Here is an 18,116-nt window from a genome sequence, read left to right on the forward strand (position 1 = left end):
AAAACATTAATGGATTTTTAAGTTCATACCTTATAGCAACAGGACTACATGAATCATTTGTTGTTAGATCAAAACCTATACTTTTGAAAATTGAGATGTAATTCATGTAGTTATATCTAACTATCTTATATTGGATTTCAATTGCACATAGAACATCACAAGAGCCATGGCGTGTATTGAAGAAGTTTGAGTATTCGAAATTTGGAGACACCAAGCTGACTTTGTCAAAGGGATTTCGTGCCACTTCCAGCTTGAAAAGGTATATTTTCACTCAAGGTCTTTTCCTAACTATGGAGTATATTATTTTGTTGTGATTATGTCAATGGTGATGATGTTAAGAAACTAAAAGATGCATAAGTCTATTGGTGTCTATATTTTCACAACGGTCTCATTGTTTTCAATGTTCTCAACGAAGTCAACCATAGTTTTACCCTCATTCCGTCTTGAATCATGGTCACTATAGGTTACAATATTATTTTGTGAGTAAAAGTTATAAGGGATTAAATGTACTTATATCTGATAATGATATGAGTGTATGTAGTATAGTAAAGAATGTGTTTACAAGGAAGTGACCAAAGAAAATTGTGCATAGATAACTGGATAATTTTGAAGCCATATGTTATGAATCTGTTATTTCGTTTCTTATTTTTGAAGCCATTCGTTTCGTAGAACTTGATGAATTATATTATTTTATACATGTTGATTATATAACATATCATTAAAAAAAAATTCTGTAAAACCCCGTGATTCCACGGGTCTCTGCACTAGTTCATAAAAAAAAACAAATTCTAAAATACAAATTATTTAGTGTTTATACACAAATTCAAACCCATAAAGATTACATCCTTATAGGAATATACTCCGTATAACTAAGCGTGATGAACACCCTCATTTTATACATCCGGTCGAAGCCGATAGAACCCAGTTGAATTGGTGTTGCGGATTGTTAAAGATAAATTTGGGCTTTGATTCAGTTATCCGGTTAGCGTGAAGAAAAAAGTGGGAAGGAACCCAACAACATCGTGTAAAAAGGAGTGCTTTTTTGTAAAAATGTGATTCATCAACTTCACTAAACGCAGATGTCCAAACGCATCCTTCGTAAATAGCATCGCAAGGAACCCAATTTGGGTTTCGATTTGTATCTCAAGATCTTGAGTTTTAATTTGGGTTTCATTTATTCCTTAAATAACAAAAAGAACGGCGATGTTGTAGATTGCAGATATAGGACGGTTGGTAGGTGAGGGGTGGGAGGCGAATGATTAAGAAAGTAGGTGTGGTGGTGGTACTGGGTTGAAACCTAAAAACTGAAGGATACGTGTTTAAAGTTAGAAGGTGAAAGTAGATAAATCATGGGTATAAATCATTAGTACTTGAATTGAGAAATAAGAAGTTTTGTATTTTGCTTAGTTATCGATACTTTTGTTTGGATTTTGATTAAATGAGATTGTTTTGAATGTTGATAATTTAGGGTTTGTGAATTGGGATGTTGCAGGTCTACTTAGTTGGAAGGACATTGAGAGGAGGGATTAATGAAATTAGAGTTTGCAAATACGAGGGATCAATGATGTAAATATTTTGAAATGAAATTGAGGTTAGTTGAAAAGTTATATGTTATAACAGTTTAAATACATACAATAGAACAATTTAGATAGTTGAATGCATACACTAAGAGATTTGAAAGTTGGATGTATACAACAGAAATTTAGTGAAACTTCGATGCATTTTCAAATAATTTTACATAGTTTCAAGTAATTCGGATTACTCAAACAGATTGATTGAGATATGTATTCACTTTTTTTTTAATTGTATCTTTGGATCTTGATCACTTTAATTTATGTATTTTTACCACACAAAAAAAAAAAAGTAGTTGATGATGATATACATGTGATACGAGCATGCTACGAGTATCAAAAATGTGGTTTTTAACGAAGATTCATTTGTTTATTACAGCTTTTAACACCATTTCTTTGACTTGAAACTCGATAGTATCTACTGCTGAGCCATAACCCGACCCAACTCAACAAATAACACTTCTTTATTTACCTTGGTATTTGTAACTTAACTCTTTTTTCCATTTTTTAGTGCTGATTTTTTCAACTCTTGTTTCCTTATTGGAAAATATTTGCTCTTTATATAGTCATTATTTTTAGTGTAGAAAGAGCGAAATAAGGACATCAATACAGACATAAATAAAACCAGAACAAGTAATAAATAATAATATTTGCCTATTTGGCCTTTAAAACTAATTCAAAAACAAAAAACATAACAATGTCAACAACTAGATGCTTAATTGAGATATTTATTAAGTACCATTTGTAAGAGGTGACCCAAGTTGGCTTTCCATAGGTTCACACAGATTTTTATTTTTATTTTAAAAATTCGGAACCAAACGAATATTTTCTGTCAAAAATAAGAAAGTTGTCACCTTATTGATTTATTGATTTGGATATCGTTACTAGTGCCTACCCACCATGTAATTAAAGGGTCATTATACTATAGCGATATTTTTTTTTTTTTTTTCGAAAAGCATACTATAGCGATATTTGAATACTCGTTCAATTACGATATTTGAAGCAGTGTTTGATTTTTTTAAAAATGACAAATATATCCAAAAACATGTGCCCTTATTTCTAAAAAATATATACATCATTAGACTTTTATTTGTTGCATATTAATTCAAAATCGCGTGATATCCCCGTAAGTTTTTTGTAGAACAACAATTTTATTAATACTACCACCTCGTTAGCGAAACAGTAGAGAGAGGAGTAATAAAACATTACACGGTCTTTAAAAGCCAATCATTCTACGAACTAAATCAAATAAGGTGCTGTTTGTTTTTTAAGATGTTTTTGTCTGAAATCTGCGCACCACGTCTGTAGAGAAGATGTGATCCGAAGGTATGTGAGCTGAAAGTTGAAGAATGTTTGTTTTTATGTCTGCAAAATTTATTTTTCTTCCTGAATTATTGCAATTCTCAAATTTTAACAAAAAAATGTATTACAAAGTAATAAAAAAAAGTTCTTAACAAGAGACTCAAACTAATACGGAGTATAATTAATGTTAAATAATAACAAGTATATTATCTATCTGTTACATTACCATTACCAATTACTAATCAATACATCAGATCAAATATCATCAAATAAAATAACTAAAGTAACAATGAATTCACTGTATCTCAATCTTTGGCTTTAATATAAAATCTTCAGCAAAAAAAATCATTACGAGTCTCCTGGAATCAATTAACCAAATTAAATCATAAACTCAAACAAAATTAAATCATAAACTCAAACAAAAGTGTTCTTACTCACAATCATAATCATGAGACAACAGATAAAAATGATAAAATTAATGAAATAAAGAGAAAGGAAGGTTACCGGAAGTGATATTGTGGCCGGAGGCGGTGGTGCGGTCGGAAGTGACGGCGTTAAAGGAGGTGATGATTGTTAACATCTTATGAATTCAATCAAGCAAAGAGTACAGATTTTCTCATCAATTTCATCTGATTATTTCATAACTAAGAGATGTCGCAGGACATGGTGCCGTCGGAGATGGTACCGCCGGAGATGGTGTCGCCGGAAATGATGTTTACGTGGTGGTGGTTATGTGGCTCCGGAGATGTGGGTGGAGATAGGAATGGGATAAAGGTTATAAAATAATCAGATAGATGTGGGTGGAGAAGGATAGAAATAAAAATGGCTTCCAAAATTAGAACTATATTTTAGAGCTTCCAATTAAAAGATATTTGCAGATCTTATATTAGCTTATGCCTTCTAAAAAAACAAACCATCTTAAACATAAATGTCTTCCCGCCCGCAGCCATAAGACCTAATAAGATCTGTAATGTGAAAAAACAAACAACACCTAACTCTTTATCTTTGCCTCTATGCTTATAAGTGTAGTTATCTTAAGTTATACACAAAGAATACGATAGAACAAGGTAGGTGCCGGTTGAATGTTTTGAACAAGGTACGTGAGAAGATTATGAGTAGTGTAGCAAATATGATTGTGAGTTGAGCAAAAAGTCAGAAGATTAATCACAACATCCGTTTTATTTCTCGTTGAATGGTAATCCACGCCCACAATAAATATTGCCAAAAACGCTTCATAAAGAGCGTTTAAGCATGACAACCAAAAACAAACCAAATCCATGTCCATAACAGATGGATGATGGTCTAACAATGAAAATAGGACCACAACAAATTGATGAGTTGTTCTTAAGTTCTACCACACCATGACATTTACATGTTTCTGAAATTTCCACAAAGAGAAACATATAAAGAAAAGTACAATAGTAGCACTAACCATAAATTGAAATTTCCAACCCATCTTACTATACACAAATTACTTTTTAAACATACCATAACAATAAAAGTTCATACTTCGAAAAACCCCACCCCTTAAATTCATTAAAAAAAAAAGAAAAGAGGACTACCAACCAATACTAAATAGAAAGTAAACTAACCCCAAAGCCCAAATAACCAAATCAAACAACTTTTAAACCAGACTCTTGTTCTCATATGCTTAAAAGATCAGGTAACTGGTTTTGTTCTTCATTTTCTTTGCCACCTCTTGTCGGCGACTCATCGATGGGTGACGCCGGAGGTAAATCGGTGGTGGTTGTGGTCGGAGTTGTGGTGGTAGAGTTTGGTGGCTTTGGAAGCTCGGTTAACATTTGAACAACTTCTCTCATTGTAGGGCGTTCAACCGCTTGTTCTTCCACACACAACATTCCAACATAAAACAAGTGCATTACCTCGTGAATTGGAACAGTCGAAAGTCTCGAATCCAGGATTTGAAGAACACCTTCCTTATTACCATCCGTCATCTTCCTAACCCATTGCACGATATCCACCCCGTCCCCAAATTCCCCAACTGGTTTCCTCCCCGTTACTAACTCTAACAAAACCACGCCGAAGCTATACACGTCACTCTTCTCATCAACCTTAAGCGTGTATGCATATTCTATAAAAAAAAAAAATAATAATAAAAAAAAAATTAATATACACATTAGCATTTAATAATCAAATGTCACCACTTTAACTAAGAAAATTTAAACAAAGGGCTTCTGGCCCAGCAGCATCAAGAGAACTCACGAGTGTGTGTAGAGTGTGTGTTTACTGTGAAAAAAAACCTAATAAAATTTTAAGCTAGGATCATGAGATTATATATATACCTGGGGCTATGTAGCCGTAAGAACCAGCAATGGCGGACATGCATTCTGAAGTACCCGAATCCTGCAAGAACTTAGCAAGCCCAAAATCGGCAACATGAGCTTCAAAACCCGAATCCAAAAGTATGTTGTTTGATTTAACATCACGATGAAGGATCAACGGTGAACAATCATGATGTAAATAGCAAAGTCCCTTAGCAGCTTCAACGGCAATCTTATACCTTGTATCCCAATGCAAATGACCTCCTTTCTTTCCATGAAGCATCTCGCCTAAACTTCCATTCGGCATATACTCGTACACCAACAAATTCGTCTCATGGTTTGAACAAAACCCTAACAATCGCACAATATGTCTATGCCTAATCCTCCCTAAAGTTTGAATTTCAGCATTGAATCCATGATCATGTGACGAACCACGTGTTATAGCGGGTAACCGCTTAACCGCAACAAGCTCGTTGTTCGGCATCATACCTTTGTAAACGATCCCAGCCCCACCTTTTCCTATAATGTTGTCTTCCTTCAAACTATCGAGTACGTCATCACACGTGAAATCCAAGCGCTGAAAAGCCGTAAGCTTCCACGCTCGTGCTTTAGTTGCTTTCTTAATCGATCGAGCTTTAATGATTGCAGCAACAGCAAAAGCAATGGAACAAAGAAGCAAACCGATGACCAGCAAAAGCTTAACGGAAGCCGAAAGTCCTTTCGAATGTGGTCGTTGAGTACTATTAGCAACACCGTCTTTACACGGACCTAAATACGGCCCACAAAGATCCGCATTACCCAAAAACGACGTATAATTAAAGTAACTAAACTGACCCGTACCCGGTACCAAACCCGAAAGATTATTGTACGAAAAATCAACCGACGTTAAACTTTGCATCGACGCAATCGACGTCGGAATACTTCCTACCAAATGATTACGCGACAAATTCAAGTAATTCAAAATATGCATTCCGGTAATCTCAGTAGGAATCTCACCATCAAGCTGGTTTCTACTAAGGTCAACGTAAGTCAACAGTTTACATTGACTGATTTCAGGGGCAATTGCCCCTGATAAACTATTATGACTGAAATCAATTTTCGATAACTGCTGTAATTTCCCAATTTCACCAGGAATAGGACCAGTAAATTTATTACCATCAAGTAAAAGCTTTTGCACACCGGAAAAATTACTAATGCTAGCAGGTAACGGGCCGGTTAACCGGTTATTAGACAAACTAACCTGCCCAAGACTGACCGAAACAGAATCGGTTACCGGAAACTCACCGGATAACAGATTGTTCTGAAGCTCCACCTGTGATAAATTAGGTAAACTAAAAAGCCCTACCGGAATCGACCCGTTTAAAAAATTCTCCCCCATTCGGATTCGGGTTAACGACTGGCATTGACCTAACGAATCGGGTATTGGACCGAATAAAAAGTTACCTAACGCTATAATCGTTTCGAGTTTATTTCCGGTGCATAAATTAGCCGGTAAAGAACCGGTTAATTTATTAGACGATAGATCGAGTAACTGTAACTTTCCGTTTTTACCGAGACCTTGTGGAATGCTGCCGGTAAAATTGTTTTCCCAAAGCTGTAAAACTTCTAATTCCGGTAACTCACCGATGAAATCCGGTATTGAACCGTGGAGTTTGTTACGAAACAGGTTGAGTAAAGTGAGGTTGTTGAGATTTTTAAACGAATCCGGTATCTCGCCGGTGAATATATTGTTTGAAAGGTCCATTGATTTTAAGCTTTTTAGGTTTCCGAGCTCCGATGTTAGAGATCCGGTCAGTCCGTTAACTTGTAGGAACAAAGTGTCTATGTTTTGAAGTTTTCCGAGTTCTGCCGGAACTTCACCGGAGAGGCCGCAGTTTGCGGCGTCGAAACGGATGAGGTTTGATAAGTTTCCGATCTCCGGCGGAATGCCGCCGGAGTAACCGTTGTAGTAACCGAGGTAAAGCTGTTGTAAGGTTGATAGGTTACCGAGTTCCGGAGGGATAAATCCGGTGAGTTCGTTACCGGAGACGGCGAGGTATTCGATGACCGGAAGACGACCGTACTCCGGCGGAATAATGCCGGAAAAGTAGTTACCGCCGAGGTGAAGGTGACGGAGGGAGGTCATTTCGGCGACGGCGACCGGAAGGTCTCCGGTCATATTGTTGTTGTATAGATCAAGTAATTGTAAGGATTTGAGGTTAGAAAGTTCCGGCGGAAACGTTTCATTGAAAATGTTGTTTGAGAGGTTGAGTGACCGGAGACCGGAGATGGAGGAGATTTGCGGCGGAATACGGCCGGCGATGTTGTTAGCGGCGATGGTGAAATTGATTAGGTTAGGGAGGTGAGCAATGTCGGAAGAAAGAGTGCCGGTGAGATTAAGGCCGGAAAGGTCGAGAGACATCACGTGACGTTTAGAGTCGCACGTGACGCCGGACCAGGTGCAGTGAGAGGTAGAAATGTTCCAGGTGGCAAGTGATGATTGGGGGTCGTCGGTGATGGAGGATTTGAGGGAGAGTAATGCTTTGTGTTCTGGTAAAACGTGGTTTGATTTAGCAGCAGTGAAGGTGGTTGTTGAGATGAGCGGTTGCAGTAACAAAAGGAGGAAGATGAAGATCATTTTTGGTGGTATTTTCAGACAGACATAAACACAGTGGTTATATTATTTGGGAAGAAAATGGGGGTTTGGTAAATGAGTAGATAGAGAGAGTGAACTGTGTTTGGTGTGATATGGATGAGAATGGTTTTTATATTGTCGTCTTCTTATTTCGTTTTTCAAAATTGAATCACTCAATTTTTTAATTTTTTTTATCATAGATTATAGATTTTTGATATACGAGTATAATAAAACTAAAAGTGCATAAATAATGCAGACTGCTTTATTTTTTGAATAGAAACCGTATTTGTTAGGTATAATAGTAACGAAAAAAACAAATAATTTATTTTTTAGGTTATTTAGTTGTTTTGATAAAACCAGTTACATTAAAACTGTCATATATTTAATTTGATAATAGACATTTTTTTAAAAGCAAGCCAAAATTTTTGTTGATTACAAAACGAAACACATATAACTGAACAAAAGATACAAATGAAAACAAAAGACAGCCTATGAGGCAAAGGCTACGAAAACGAAAAGAACTGAAAAAATATAGACGAATACAGAAACTAAGATCCTATCCCACTATTAGCCTGGATCATAGACCTAATTCGGATTTGATATCCATCAAAGCCAATCGATGTTTCTCCTCGATTTTGTATCCACTCGAAGCTTCGCGTTTGAATTTCTTGAAAGGCAATCGACACCGTCCATTTATCTTTACTAAAAAGCAGCCTATTTTTGTTTTTTCTAAATAGAATATGCATATACCCAGACATAAGCTTGTCAAATCTTTAAATTCGAGCCAATGTGATTGCCAACCGAAGTTGTGTCCAGAATTTCGGATAATGAAAGTCGGGGTTGTGAAAGAAATTTACACATATTTAAATTGAAAACAAAATATAGTTAAATTTATACATATATTTTAAAAAAAAAATTACACATATTTAAATTGAAAACAAAAAATAGTTATATTTATCGTTATTATTAAACTCCTTAACAATAGTACTACAATAATACAATAATAATAATAATCTTCTTCTATATTTTTCTTCTTTATTTTTAAAGGTCTTAAGAGAATTATTACGTAATTATATATATATATATATATATATATATATATATATATATATATATATATATATATGTATGTATGTATGTATGTATGTATGTATGTATGTATGTATTAGTGAAAGCATGGATTGTAGTATCCTACACAAACAACCTCAAAAACGACACCCTCAAAAAAAAATTCACAATACCCCCTCCAACAATGTTAAAATTGTAAATTGTTAGGGGTAAAATCCGTAAAATAATTATTTTATTAAAAAAACTTAAACAAACTCCACCCAACCTTTTAACGAGCCGTATCTTCCGGCTAGCGACGAGTTAAAATTTTCGGACTTCACCGTACAATTCGAAATAATTTTACGAACACAAAGAAACAAACTACACACAAAACGAATGTTTTACAAAAAACGCTAAATATTTCGGGCTATCTTTTATACACATAGATACAATATAATAAACAACTCATACTAACTACATCATAGCGATGGTTCCGATTTCCATTTTACTCAATCTTCCTGTTTAATATAATATCCATAAAAAAAATCCACCCAACTTTTTGACGGGATTTATCTTTTTCTTCGACGCGAGTTAAGTTCCTTCGTTCCCAACGTTCAACTCGAAAAAATTCTACGAACAAAAAACAAATAACTATATTCGAAACAGAGTATATTTTTCTGTGAGTTTAAGAGTTGGTACGGGAAACGACCAGAATTCGAGCCATTCTTACCCCCTTTTCCCCTTTTTGTTCGTAATTTTTTCCTCAACTCTCATTCAACATTAGTTTTTATTTTATAAAAGACGTTAACATATTCCGCCGCAACGCGCGGACCAAATTTCTTATATAGTCGTATGGATGAGGGGAATGGATATTTTTTTCCATATGATTACAGAATTAAATGCTGAAAGTAAATGAAGTTCTTATACTGTTTTGACCAACTGACAAGATACCATAAATATTTTATAAATGAAAGATGATGTATTAAATGCGCTGATTGTTATTTAGAAAATTCATTACACTTAATTCAAATATTAATATTCCTGCAATTGTCTATCGTTTTCTTATCATATGGGCTTGTTTATTGTTTTCGGAATTGGATGACACTATGATAATTTATTTTAACAATTTGTTTTCGGAATTGTCTATCGTTTTCTTAACATTTTGTGAAGGTAATTTATTTTAAAAAGATACAGTTAATTAAATTTTCATCGTATACTATAGGATCCATCTCAAATACATGCTGAAACTATGATTGGTAAAATAACAACTCTTTTGTTGTGTCATCATGATCATGATTTTATGCTGGTTAACAAACATTTTCATGGACACAAGATAAAAGCTTGCTTTACTTTCTGGTAGCTTTTTTTATTTGTTTTCCCTTTAACTTTTTTTTATTATTTGTTTTCCCTTTAAAACAGTAGAAATGAAATGATAAAATTGGCCCATTAAAAGTTATTATAAAGTTTATTACATGGTCTCAGCAAATTAGACCCTTTATGACCCCTTTATAACTTGCTCTGTGATAAAATAAGAGGAGGAAATATTTCTAAAACAAAAAGCCAAGATTGAGTGGTTGAAAGTGGGTGATTGCAACTCTAACAAAGTAATTAAGGGGAAGCAACATCGTGGTAGAATTGCAGCTTGGGTGGACTCAGATGGTGCACGATGACGTTGAACTTACTGCCAGTCTTTTTAAATTAACAGCATGCGAACCATCAAAACCTGCAAATAAGAATAAAAACCACGCATGCAAACTGTTGGTACGATTTTCCGTGTAGCGGCTGTAAGGTACCAGTACAAGACAATAGCGGCTCAGCGTGTGGCGTATTCTGTTGATTGTTGTTTGCCCTCGAGAAATAATCTCTGCAGACCCGGAACACGGATTAGAGATACGTGGGGTGGCCTCAATCAATCTGGGGATCAATCTGTAATTGATCCGTCTAGTGTATTGCTGCTAAGCGGCTAATGTGCTTTTAGAGTGAGAAAGAACTGTGTGAGAGAGAAAGTGTACTTCTCTCTGACTGAAGTTCAGATCAGAATGATGTGAAATGTGGTGACCCAGGGGGTCTATTTATAGGCGCAGAATGTCCGAAATTCTCGGGATACACGTGTCAATCGCTGATTAATTCTATTGTGCGAAGTATCCGGAAGGTCGGTGGCGTGTGCTGACGTGGCAGCGTGCCGTTCACGCGTTAAGTTAAAGGGCTTAAGCATAGAAGCTGCCTGCAGGGCTTACGCTTGACGCTGGACAACCTGTTGAGCGCTGGACTGTAAATACTGAAAACCGCCAAATTTCGTTATGTTTTGTGTCACTTGATCCATTTTTCTGTATAAAAATGGTGTTTTTATGCGTGTATCTCCTAGGAAATTTCCCCCAAAATATGAAATTTTTGATTTATTTTCAAAATTTAAATTGTTGTCCAATTAATCCGGTCTCTACACGTGTCTCCATCTCACCCCTTTATCGTCAATTTGCTTGACTATAAATAGCCCGTTCTCTTTACCTTTTCCCTCTTCCGAAAACTGATTATTTGCTGTGAAGATATCTTGCAATTTATTTATTTTAGCGGTTAGTTAAGTGCAAGGTCAGTGATCACTTATCTTTCTCTTCTGCTTTTTATTTTTCATATTACCATGGCCGAATCCAGCAACACTTCTTCTCAGAGGGACAATCGTGATGTAAGCACCATCCCTTCTAGTATTACCAAAGCCGATATAGAACAATTATGTAGAAAGCATAGACATCTTAGATTGTTAAATTCCATTGTTCCCTTACCTAGCGATAGGGCCAATAAACCTCCGAAGAAGATGATTACCCTCTATAAACTTTAATTAACTGTAGGAAACCTCCGTATTCCTCTTTCTTATTTTCTTCAACAGATTCTTGCCCATTATGGGATAGGGCTTAGTCAAATTCATCCACTAGGTTTACAAAAAATTATTCTTTTTGAAATGTATTGTAATGCTGTAGAAGAAATCCCAAATGTAAATATTTTCCATGAACTGTTTAGGACTAGGTTAGTTAGCAAATGCTGGTATACATTTGATTGTAAGCCGAATAAGGCTTTTACTGGGGTGACGGAAAGTTCCTTGAAAAAACTGGAAAGATCCCTATTTCTATGTCAATGAGAGGGTTGTTCAGGATGCATGGGCATATGTTCGTGGATGGAGAAAAACTACCATAGGAGTTAGCAAATCTATTACGTTATCTGATGATGAAATTTTTATTCTTGACACTTTGAAGACATTCCAATTTCTACAAAGGTCATATAATGATTATGAAGCTATATTAGTTCTCTGTAAAATGAGTAACAATTGGCGTGCTGAATATATGCCGGTGCTACGCTGGGAAGGCCGTGGTAGGCACCTTTATTGATATATTTTTCTCTTTATTATGTTGCCATGAGTTGTATATGTTCTTATATATGTTTCTGCTTGTTTGTGTGGTACCTGTTTGCAGAAAAAGAGATGCAGGTTTACAGAACTTTTAAGAAGACCAATCTAGATCCCTTGATTGTTTCTGAACGGCCCAAAACCCATGCTGAAATTGAGGCTGACAAAGCCAAAAATGCTGAATTTGAGCAACAGCTGAAGAGCTCAGAGCGGCCTGTTGATGGTGGAGATGGTAGTACTGTTCAACCATCTCCTGATGTTGAAATCATCGAAACTACTCCTCAAGCGTCCAGCACCAAGAAGGCTGACAAAAGTTTTAAACGCGCTGGGAAGCGTCCAATGAGTGAGGCTACTGAAAAGCCAAAGAAAAGAAGTATATTTCATATTTATATTGCTTGTTTATTTCATTTTTAAAATTCATAGTATACTTATTTGTGTTTGTTCATCGCAGAATTGATTCTTTAGAAGGATGGTGATGATGTAACCACCGCTGGTGGTAATATTACTGAATTTGCTGAGATTGAAGAAGATGATTATGATGATGACAATGAAGAAGAAACTGATGATGATGATACTTTTGAGACTCCTCCATTCAACACTCTGCGTACCCCCAAAGGAACTGACACAACACAATCCTCTGCATCTACCCAACCACCATCTGTACCACTAGGCGGTCTACAGGCTTTTCTTGATGATCCTGTCAATAAGTCTGATAGTTTTGCTGAGTTTCTGAAGGTAATCCTTATAAGATTTATGGTCCAATAACACCATTTCACTGGTAATTGTTTTCTTATCATAACTATTTTATTCATTGCAGGCAAATACAATTACTGATTTGTTCTCCTCTCTGTCCACCATGACTTATAACCAAAGCTATCAATCCACTGCTACAGCATTAGTGCGTTTGAATCAACATGTGATTCATGATCTTAAAATGCAAAAAGCTCAAGAGACTATTGTTTCCAATGCTGTGCATAATGCTACCAAGGTAAAGAGGCTTGAAATTGATTTAGAAGATGCCAATTCAAAGTTGAAAACTGCAGTGGATGCTGCAAAGAAGAATGATGACTTATTGCAAGTGGTGGAAACAAAATGTGTTTCGGAAAGGGTGGAGAAAGAAAAATTCATGGAAGAGAATGATAAGCTGCTGAAGAATAATGAAGAATTAAAGAAGTTGTTTGAGGAAAAGAATCATTTATTGAAAGAAAAGACTGTTGTTGCTGCTGATGCTGAGAAGAATTTCATTGATTTAAAGGCTTGTATCTCTGCTCTTGTGCAAAGGGTATTGAGCTCTCCACTTGTTGGTCAGACTTTCCATAGATATCTGGTGGCATCTACGAAAAGTGACCTTTCAGATACTATGGAGGAAATTTTGAATGCTCTTCCTGTGAGGCCTGACCCCTTACCAGCTACAATTGCAAAACACATCAAACCAGATGCTGGTGCCAAACTACAGGTGGCCATGGGTGAAGTAACTTTTTTGAAGATTAACTCTGTAGAAGAAATATGTGCTAGGGAAGATGTGTCTGTTAAGGACATTCTAGATGTGCCTATTTCCCATTAATTTGTAATCATGTAACTTCTGTATACCTTATTATATGTACATATCTGCTTTTACTCTTAACTTTGTTGTGCCCTATTGCTTTTCATGATTAACATATATCTACTATCTATATGCTTAACCAATGCAAGCTCTCAGAAAGCTTAGATTTCATATATCACATCATATGAAATGATTTTTGCCTTGAACTGATTTTTGATGTTGTACATGTAGTGAACTTTCATCCATCATCCGTTGTTCGTAATGCATCATTACAGAATTCCTCTTTATGAATCAGAGGTGTACTGCTACCTAAATGGTGTTATGTATACAGGTTATTAAAATTGTATATCTGTTTTTTATTGGTGTTCCGTTTAGCTTGTTGCGCACAGGTGTTGTGCGGCTTACAAAATACACTTGTATTTAATTTTTTCTGTTTTCAAGATATAAATGGATTTATGCCGTTGTGATAAACCATTCTGTATGTCATGACATTATGAGATCTTTATTTTTGCCTCGGTGCCCTCTAGCGAAGTAAACACTTTACGCTAGCCGATCCCTTGTGTCTAGAATGTTGACACAAGAGCTTCTACCATCGGGGGCATAAAAATACCTTGCCTTATGTAGGTAGGTATGAATGCTATGCTTTACATTCGTAACGCGTAACGCTTTGCGTGAGAAAAATTAAAATTTTATTGATATTCTATTGCCACACATACAACATTTTGTGCAACATCTTCATATGGGGTGATCAATCCCAATTAGAAAACTACAAAAAGTGTACCGTGCTTTGTCTGAACTGATGAAAAATAAAAACATGATAAACAAACTTCTCTGCACGGTTCATGTTATTATACTGTTTTCCGTGCAGTGTTTTGCGTTCTGGGTTTTAATGTCCCCACATTTTGGGTGTTTTGAAATACCCGTTCACATCATTTCTGCTAAACAACTGCCTCGATGATTCTCCTCTAACAAAATTTTCCTGAGCTTCATAAACAACTGATCTTTCCCTAGCTGGACCCACATATTCAGAGCTTATCACTGCCACACCATTTGGTTTAGGGAAACGTAATTCTGCATGCGGTGTAGAAGTAATTGCTCCAAATTTGTGAAGAGTCCACCTACCAAACAATGCATTGAATCTTGATCTGCCATCAAGAACTGTAAAATCCACAATTTCTGTTCGAACCAAAGGATGTGTTCCCAATGTTACATCTAGTTTCACCTTACCAACTGCCTTCATTGATTCTCCCGTGATGCCAGCAATTTTTAAATTCGTGTAGCGAAGCCTATCCTTCACGCTGAACGGATAATCTCTAAAACAATGCAAATACAAGAGATCTGCTACACTACCTGTATGAGTATAAATTTTGGTGATGCTTCTATTTGCAATGACAGCTGAAATGACCACAGGCTCCTCTAATAAACGCCAATTTGGAATGGTATGAAATATGATTGGTGCATACATCTATTGTTCCGTCCTGCGCTCTCCGTCTGCATCATTTTCATCTACCGTATTCCATATAACCTTGATGTGCATTTCAGGGGTTGGATCCCTTTCATCATTTCTTTTTTCCATTCTGTTCTAGTCACGCCGTCCACCGTGACGCATTTTGCCTTGCCAAGCGAAACATTTGTTTGGATCATTTCTTCTGTACTTTTTCCCTGGTAAAAGATGATTTAACTCGCCAGCCTTGATCTTTGCAATGATCTCTCTCATCAACGACTTTCAATTATCAGTGTCATGTCCATATGCTTCATGGAAGTCACACCACTTGTCACTCTGTGGTCCCTGGCGCTCTTCCATTGGTGGTGGAGGGTGAAAGGTTTCCTTAACAGGTTCTGTGAACAAGATTTCTTTTGGAGTTTTAGTTAAAGCCATGATAAGTGGAGGCCTGTCTAATGGCTTTCGATTGTGATAATTGTCATTTGGATGATTATTCCCCCTCCAACCGTGTTGCTCTTTCTGGTAATTGTTGTCATAACCACATTGTCTCTGATAGTTGTCATTCATGTTCCGTTCTCCGCCTTGCTGCCTAAAGTTTCTTTTATAATTATCTACTCTTGGATATCCCATTTTTCCTGCTCTCAAGTGTTTCTGTGCAATAACCAATGCCTGATGCAATGTTTTTGGAACATCATAACGCAAAGCATGAATTAATCGTGCAAAACGTAGCTGATCAAGATAAAATATAAACCCTGAAACAAGCTGAGACTCTGGTATGTCTGGTATTTTTTGACACTCAATGGTATAACGCTTCATGAAATCACTCAGTGATTCATTTTGGTGCATTGTTATCTCATGTGTATCAAGATGTGATAACATGCAGCTTCTCAAACTTTGATATTGCATCACAAACTTTGCCCTCAAATCAAGGAAACTGGTAATACTCCTTGGTGGCAAACTAGCAAACCACTCCCTTGCCATTTTCTGCAGTACCATTGGAAACATATGGCACGCAGTTTCATCTTCCCAATGCTGTAACCTCATAACACCTTCAAACATGGTGAGAAAGTCTTCTGGATCTGTTGTGCCATCATAAACACCGATAGATGGAATTCCCAAATTTTTTGGCAATGGATAATCTGCAATTCTAGGGATAAAACACTGTGTTGACTCTGCCATTGCTGGCGGCTTGATAGCTTCCTCTCCAGTAATCAAAGCAAACAAATTATCCACAGCCATTGCACGGATGGCTGGCTGTGCTAATTTCTGCTTATATCGTGATGGTGCCATTTTAGTCAAAATTCCATCCAGTAACTTTCCTGCCATTTTCTTAGTCATAAAGAACTGCTCATCTTCTTCTCCAAAATTCCAATCATCTTCCACAAAACCTTCATCACTGTGTTGATTCTCAATATCATCAACCAAAGTATTCAACTAATTGAATAGCTTGAACAATTGTGATTTGGAAATTGATTTTCCTTTGCTGTTGTGCTTAACATTCACATCAGATGTCTTCTTAAAAGAAACATTATGTGTTTCTCGCCTGGCTTTCCACATTCCCCCACTAGAACTTCCCATCAATGATTTCCTCAATCGTGGTATGGTTTCATGAACTTGATCGTTTGCTGTATCAGTGTGCAAATGATCTTCTTCCTCAATTGTAGTCTCTTTAAGAGTTAACTGATCCACTGGTATATTTTCAATGATGTTTTCATCAACTGGTTCAAGTGCTGCTTTTGATGAGGTTGTTTCGGTTGCCTTCGTGCTTTTGGTGATTTTGGTGGGTTTTGAGACGGGTGGCGCCATTTGTTGGTAAGATTTTCCGTGTAGTGGCTGTAAGGTACCAGTACAAGACAATAGCGGCTCAGCGTATGGCGTATTCTGTTGATTGTTGTTTGCCCTCGAGAAATAATCTCTGCAGACCCGGAACACGGATTAGAGATCCGTGGGGTGGCCTCAATCAATCTGGGGATCAATCTGTAATTGATCCATATAGCGTATTGCTGCTAAGCGGCTAATGTGCTTTTAGAGTGAGAAAGAACTGTGTGAGAGAGAAAGTGTACTTCTTTCTGACTGAAGTTCAGATCAGAATGATGTGAAATGTGGTGACCCAGGGGGTCTATTTATACGATCAGAATGTCCGAAATTCTCGGGATACACGTGTCAATCGCTGATTAATTCTGTTGTGCGAAGTATTCGAAAGGTCGGTGGCGTGTGCTGACGTGGCTGCGTACCGTTCACGCACTGAGTTAGAGGGCTTAAGCATAGAAGCTGCCTGCAGGGCTTACACTTGATGCTGGACGACCTGTTGAGCGCTGGACGGCAAATACTGAAAACCGCCAAATTTCGTTATGTTTTGTGTCACTTGATCCATTTTTCTGTATAAAAATGGTGTTTTTATGCGTGTATCTCCTAGGATACACCATTACAAACGATGGGGTGGTACCACCTCGGTACCGAAACGCCCCATCAAAATATCCAAGTACAAAGTTTAAGAATATCAAATAAAGTTATCCAAAATACAAAACAGAAAAATTAAAAATAGTCTCAAACAAACAGCAAATAAAAGAAAAACGCATTTTGGTCTGGAGCTGAATCGCGGTCACAATTGGGGTAATCCCAGTCGCGATAGGGCTGTATCTGGTACCAGTTTTTCTGAGACCCCAGATCGCTGTCGTGATTGACCTGATCCCGGTCGCGATCGGGCTTGTTTCTGGCACCCCATGTTCTGCCAATGGATCGCGGATGCGATCCCCTGTGTTGCGGCCGCGATCAATCCCCAACTTTTTTTCCCAAAGGTTTTATACTTTTTATGGGTTTTATGTTTTAGAAATTCAAGCAATAAAAAATAAAAATAAAGAAACAAGCTTACAAACTTTACACGGTTGTGCGATGTTTATTCCGGAGTCGCGCACTCGA

At 36.8% G+C, this 18,116-nt stretch overlaps 1 protein-coding gene across 1 annotated transcript; it reads right to left on the minus strand.

The window, feature by feature from the left end:
• Positions 1–4,277: 4,277 nt before the first annotated feature.
• On the minus strand, positions 4,278–7,855 carry LOC139850643 (uncharacterized). The gene is made up of 2 exons (XM_071840194.1): positions 5,177–7,855; positions 4,278–4,965 (listed from the first exon to the last, which is right to left on the minus strand). The coding sequence occupies exons 1-2, from the start codon at positions 7,770–7,772 to the stop codon at positions 4,517–4,519; spliced, it is 3,045 nt and encodes a 1,014-aa protein (XP_071696295.1). The 5' UTR covers positions 7,773–7,855; the 3' UTR covers positions 4,278–4,516.
• Between the last annotated feature and the right edge of the window lie 10,261 nt (positions 7,856–18,116).

Source organism: Rutidosis leptorrhynchoides, chromosome 5 (assembly GCF_046630445.1).
Source record: "Rutidosis leptorrhynchoides isolate AG116_Rl617_1_P2 chromosome 5, CSIRO_AGI_Rlap_v1, whole genome shotgun sequence".
Lineage (NCBI taxonomy): Eukaryota > Viridiplantae > Streptophyta > Magnoliopsida > Asterales > Asteraceae > Rutidosis > Rutidosis leptorrhynchoides.